This window comes from Fukomys damarensis, unplaced genomic scaffold (assembly GCF_012274545.1).
Source record: "Fukomys damarensis isolate Sample0158 unplaced genomic scaffold, DMR_v1.0_HiC HiC_scaffold_3, whole genome shotgun sequence".
NCBI lineage: Eukaryota > Metazoa > Chordata > Mammalia > Rodentia > Bathyergidae > Fukomys > Fukomys damarensis.
The window spans coordinates 16,598,698-16,604,324 of NW_022900915.1; the positions used below are offsets into that span (position 1 = coordinate 16,598,698).

General features: G+C 40.5%; 1 protein-coding gene across 1 annotated transcript in view; it reads right to left on the bottom strand.

The window, feature by feature from the left end:
- LOC109117718 (protocadherin alpha-1-like) overlaps positions 1–1,621 on the bottom strand; it is a 3,013-nt gene extending 1,392 nt beyond the window's left edge. The window contains exon 1 of the mRNA XM_033765589.1: positions 1–1,621. Within this exon, the coding sequence (XP_033621480.1) occupies positions 1–1,406 (1,406 nt within the window). The 5' untranslated portion in view covers positions 1,407–1,621.
- Positions 1,622–5,627: the final 4,006 nt, after the last annotated feature.

Genomic DNA, 5,627 nt, shown 5'->3' on the forward strand with positions numbered 1-5,627 from the left:
GGGTTGTTCTCCTTCACGAACACCGTGTACTCGGCCTGCGCGAACACCGGCGCGTTGTCGTTCACGTCGGCCACCTCCACGGACACGGTGGCCGTGGTCCACAGCGAGGGCGAGCCCCCGTCCCTGGCTGTCACCACCACCTCGTAGTCAGAGGCGCTCTCCCGGTCCAGGGCGCTGTCCAGCACCAGGGAATAGTAGTTCTTGAAGGTGGACACCAGCTTGAAGGGGACGTGGGGTGTCAGCGAGCAGGTCACCTCCCCGTTAACACCCGAGTCGCGGTCGGACACCGCAATGAGGGCAATGATGGTGCTAAAGGGAGCGTCCTCTCTGATAGGCAAAGACCGAGAAGTGATCACTACTTCCGGTGTGTTGTCATTGACATCCAGCACTTTCACCAAAACTTTGCAGTGACTGGACATAGGAGGACTTCCTTTATCAACTGCCTTTATCTGAATTTCGTAGGATTTTGCTTCTTCATAATCCAAATTATCAATTAGTCTAATTTCTCCTGAGCTGGAATCAATTTTGAATTTTTCTTTAATGTTGGGAGACCCATCATTGCCAAAGGAAAAGACAATTTCACCATTTACACCTTTATCGGCATCTGAGGCATTTAACGTAGTCACTAATGTTCCATTTGCCACAGTCTCTAATAAGTGTACTCTGTACAGTGCCTGGGCAAACACTGGGGCATTATCATTAACATCAAGCACTAAGATCATCAGCTGAACTGTATCTTCCAGCTCTGGTTTGCCCCCGTCTGTGGCTGTCAATAATAAATGAAGTTCTGGTGTTGCTTCTCTATCCAAAGATTTCTTCAATTCAAGCGAAAGAGATTTACTTAGTTCATCACTTGCCTGTACATCCAAAGAGAAGTAATCATTGGGGCTGAGGTTGTAAATTAGAAGAGCATTAGCACCAGTGTCTGCATCAACAGCGCCCTCTATCGGAAAACGTGAACCCAGCTGCCTATTTTCAGGAATAAAAATTCGTTGCTGTCTACCTCTGAAGACCGGGGGATTATCGTTAATATCTTCTACTTTTACCTCCACGTGGAAAATCTGCAGCGGTCTGTCCACGATCACCTCCAGGTGGATGCTGCACTCCGCGCTCCGCCCACACAGCTCCTCCCGGTCGACCCGAGAATTCACAAACAAAATGCCATTCTGCAGATTTACCTCCAGAAGGTCCCCGCGCTCCTTGGACGCCACCCGGAACAGGCGCGGCACCAGCTCCGCCAGCTCCAGCCCCAGGTCCTGCGCGATGCGGCCCACGAAGGTGCCGTGTTTGGCCTCCTCGGGGACCGAGTAGTGGAGCTGGCCGCTCCCAGCCTCCCAGGCTGCGAAGTGGAGAAGCGAGAGCAGCAAGCGCCAAGCTGTCAGGCCTCCTGCCCTGGCAAACAGCATCGCAAAGACGCCACACCTTTCTACCTCTCTCGCTTTACTTCAAAATCATACTTATTTACTTCATACTTTCAAACATTTATCTCCTTACCATTTTAGTCTTCTCTTAGATTGTGACAAAATGGAGCTTCTTCCTTTAGTTTTTAGTGACCGGAACACCCTTTCCTTAAGACTTTGTGGTATACAGCGACATCATGTGGCTAATATGAATTTTAAGACCCCCCTCGCTGAATATTACAAATCATAGTTTATATCTTCATTTGCAATTTACTCAATGCCGGGATTTTCTGTTTATGACATTTAAGAATCCAGGACATTTCAAATCTCATTTTAAACTATGTCATTCAGTATTTTCCTTTCGCTATTATCAGAGTTATTATAACTGGATTTGAGAAAAATTGGGGTATGCTTAAATAGCTCCTTATTATATCCTTATATTTAAAATGATTTATCAGCTCACATAGTTTTATTATTAAATACTTATAACTGTATGCTAAAATTTTAAGATAATGCACTTTGACCATTAAAATTCACCTTATTGGAGGGCAGTATGGATATTCACTTTAAATATCTATATTTATAAATAGTTATTTAGTATTTATATATGACTTTTTAAGAAACTTTTTGTGAAATACACTTAAAGGTTCTTGAATGTTAGAAGAATGACATCATTTTTGATACTTTAAATGTTTGGGGTTTTTTTGTTTTTTGGTGTTTGTTTGTTTGTTTGTTTGTTTTGAGACAGGGTCTCACTGTGTAGTTGAGACTGACCTGGAACTCACTATGCAGCCCAGGCTGGTCTCGAACTCACAGCAATCCTCCTGCCTCAGCGCCCCCAAGTGCTGGGATTACAGGCGTGCACCACCATGCCTGGTTTAACCTCATAAATTTAACTTCCAAAAGTCATTATTCCAAACTGAATTCATGTCCCTTGGATCTTTACTTCTAGATCAAATTTCCAGCCCACATTTTTTTCTTTTTAAGGTCAAATATTATCATTCTCCAACAAAAATAATAATATAGACTCAATATCAAGTACACATACTGATAGTCTGCAATCAAAATGAAAAATGTAAATCTAATGCTAAGGTTGCTTTTTAGAAGATATTCAGAACAATCTATTAATATCTTCTCCTTCAGTTTCAGTAAAATTCACAATGGAAGTCCCATACTTACCCAAAGTTTATCTAAAAATATGTGGTCAGGATAAAATAGCACTCATATTTTAAAAGAATGAATTTAATGTTTCTACATTAAGCACTAAGAATGTTTAAAGATGTAAATACAAATAAATATTATTTAATCCTCATACTTTCATAATCAGAAACCCCAAATCCTGTTATTGATAATTAAAATATAAATAAAATATGGAACCATTTTATTTTTAAATGTCAGTTTATAATTTTTTCAGTTTATACATTTTAATAGTTCAATAGAACTACTTTATTATAAAAAGTCAGCAATATAAGATTCATGAATATGTTTTTTCAAAATTGAAGCAGTGTCAGAATCGCATATTTTCTAAACATGGCTAGATTTATGCCACAATGTCAACGTTTGAATATTCAAACGTTTAATTTTTTGCTGGGTGTGGTGGCACATGCCTGTAATCCCAGCACTAGGGAGGCTGAGGCAGGAGAATCACTGTGAGTTCCAGACTAACCTGGGCTACATAGTGAATTCCAGGTCAGTCTCAACTACACAGTGAGACCCTGTCTCAAAATAAACAAACAAAATAAAGTATTTTAATTTTTTCATAAAATTTAGGGCCTGAAAGCGAATGATATACTGGTCAATTTCCTGAAGTATTTTTGTTTGTTTGTTCTGCCTAATCTATTCCAGACTTCAAGTGGAAGAAGCCAGTAACCCAGAAAAACCATCAAATACAGATGAGTACATATTAATTTTGCACAGCAAAAGAAACCACCAACAGACTGAAGATACAACCACAGTGGAAAAAAATTTTGCCAGCTGCCTCAAAGAACTAATATCTAGACTATATAAAGTACTCCAAAAAAATCCAACCCTCCAGATTAAAAGACCCAATTTAAAAATAGGCATCTGGGCCAGGGATTTAGCTCAGTGGTTCTGCCACCTGCCTCACAAGCACAAGGACCCGAGTTCGATCCCTGGTACCAAAAAAATAAAAATAGGCATCTGAAATGAATAGACATTTCTACATGAAGTACAAACAGCAAATAAATATATTAAAAATGTTCAGCTGGGCATGGTGACACATGCCTGTAGTCCCAGCACTCGGGAGGCTGAGGCAGGCAGATCACTGTGAGTTTGAGACCAGCCTGGGCTACATAGTGAGTTCCAGGTCAGTCTCAACTACACAAAAAAAATGTTCAACATCATTGGTCATTTGAGAGATGCAAATTAAACCAACACTGAGATTCTGTCTCATTCCAGAAAAAAATGATTGTTATCAAAAAAATCAACCAATAAGGAGTGCTGGGAGGGGCTGGGAAGAAAAAGGAACCCTACTCCACCAGTGGGAGTGTAGACTGATGCAATGTTGAAATCAGTGTGGAGATTCTTCAAAAAACTAAAACTAGAATTCCATTTAACCCAGCTATTCCCTTTCTTGGAATGTCCCCAAAAGAATTAAAAGCATTGTACCACAGTGATACACAAGCACCACTGTTTGTAGCAGCACAATGTGTAATAGCTAAACACCCAATGTCCATCAGTAGATAAATAGATAAAGAATATGTGCAGTTTTTAAACAATGGAGTACTACTCTGCCATAAAGAAAGATAAACTTGAGACAGTTCTAAGTAAATGGATGCATCTTGCGACCATACTCTTAAGCAAAATAAATCAGACCCACACATTTAAATATAATAGTTTCTCTAGTGTGAGAAACTGAAAGGTAAATAGGACCAAAATGTATAATAGATACTGAGAAATAGGAAGAAAATGTTCAAATGGGAAGGCAAATATGGGAAGGGAAGAAAAAGAGAACAGAAGGAAGAAAGTTGAAACAACACTTTTGTAAGTAAGGAGGGGAAGAGGGGTTGAAGGTGGGGAGGGGATTAAGGAGAAAAGAAAAATCAAGATGTATTATTTACAGGTACAAATTCCCTATGATGAATGCTATCATTATGCATATCTAAAGTGTACCAATAAAGTTTAATTTTTAAGTAAAAAACCCACAGATGAATAAATTTAAAAAAAAACATGCTCTCCCTAGACACAAGCAAAGGAAAGGGGCAGCCTAGCAAGACAAAAAGCTTTCAGATAATTATTTAAACTAGGCAAACACCACAGGAAAAAACATGGCCCCACACTAGCAAAGCTTCTATGGGAAGCCTATATTTACACTCTTGCAAGGCACTCCCCTGCCATGGTTGTAGAGAAGGCCAAATATGGAGCTAAGACTTCCAGTACCACCACAAGGAGCACAACGTCCATGGTGTTCCAGAGATCATGTGAGTAGCCTAGACCACCACCCCTCCAAGCAGCAGCATAGTGCCCCCCAGCAGGGATGCTATCCGAGGAGGTCTAGTGGCAAGCTGAGACCTGTGACCACGTCATAAAATTGGCCATCCCCGCCGAAGTGCTAGTGAGGAACACATGGAGCTGTAACTCCCACTCCAGCTAGCAGGACCAAGGATGTCTATTATGAGCCAGTAGAGGCAATGCCCAACCTCTCTCTTAATACAGCAGTGTAGGGTGTAGACAGCAGAAACAGAAGGTCTAAGTAAGTTCAGCATCTCAAAACTTAATATAAAAATTTCCAAGTTTTAACAGCACAAAAAAAGAGAACTCATCATACCAACAATTAGGAAGATTACACACTGAATTTTTTAAATGTCTACAGTACCCAGATGTGGTGGTAAATCCCTATAATCCAGCACTTGGGAGCCTGACACAGGAGGTTTGCCTTGAGTCTAAGGCCAGCCTGGGCTACATAGTGAATTCAAGACCAGCCAGTATTGACAGCAAGATCCTGTCTCAAAAGACAAACAAACAGGGTCAAGGATTTAGCTCCATCGTTCCACTGCTGGCCTCAAAAGCGCAAGGTCCTGAGTTCGATCCCTGGTACCAAAAAACAAACAAATAAAATAAAATAAAATAAAATATCTACAGTAGTTCCCATTTGTCTGTAGTTTTATTTTCCATGGTTTCTGTTATTCATGGCAATTGCAATCTGAAATCATTAAACAAGAAGTCCCATAAAAAGACAATTCAGTTGTAGCCCCTGGCCCCGCGCTC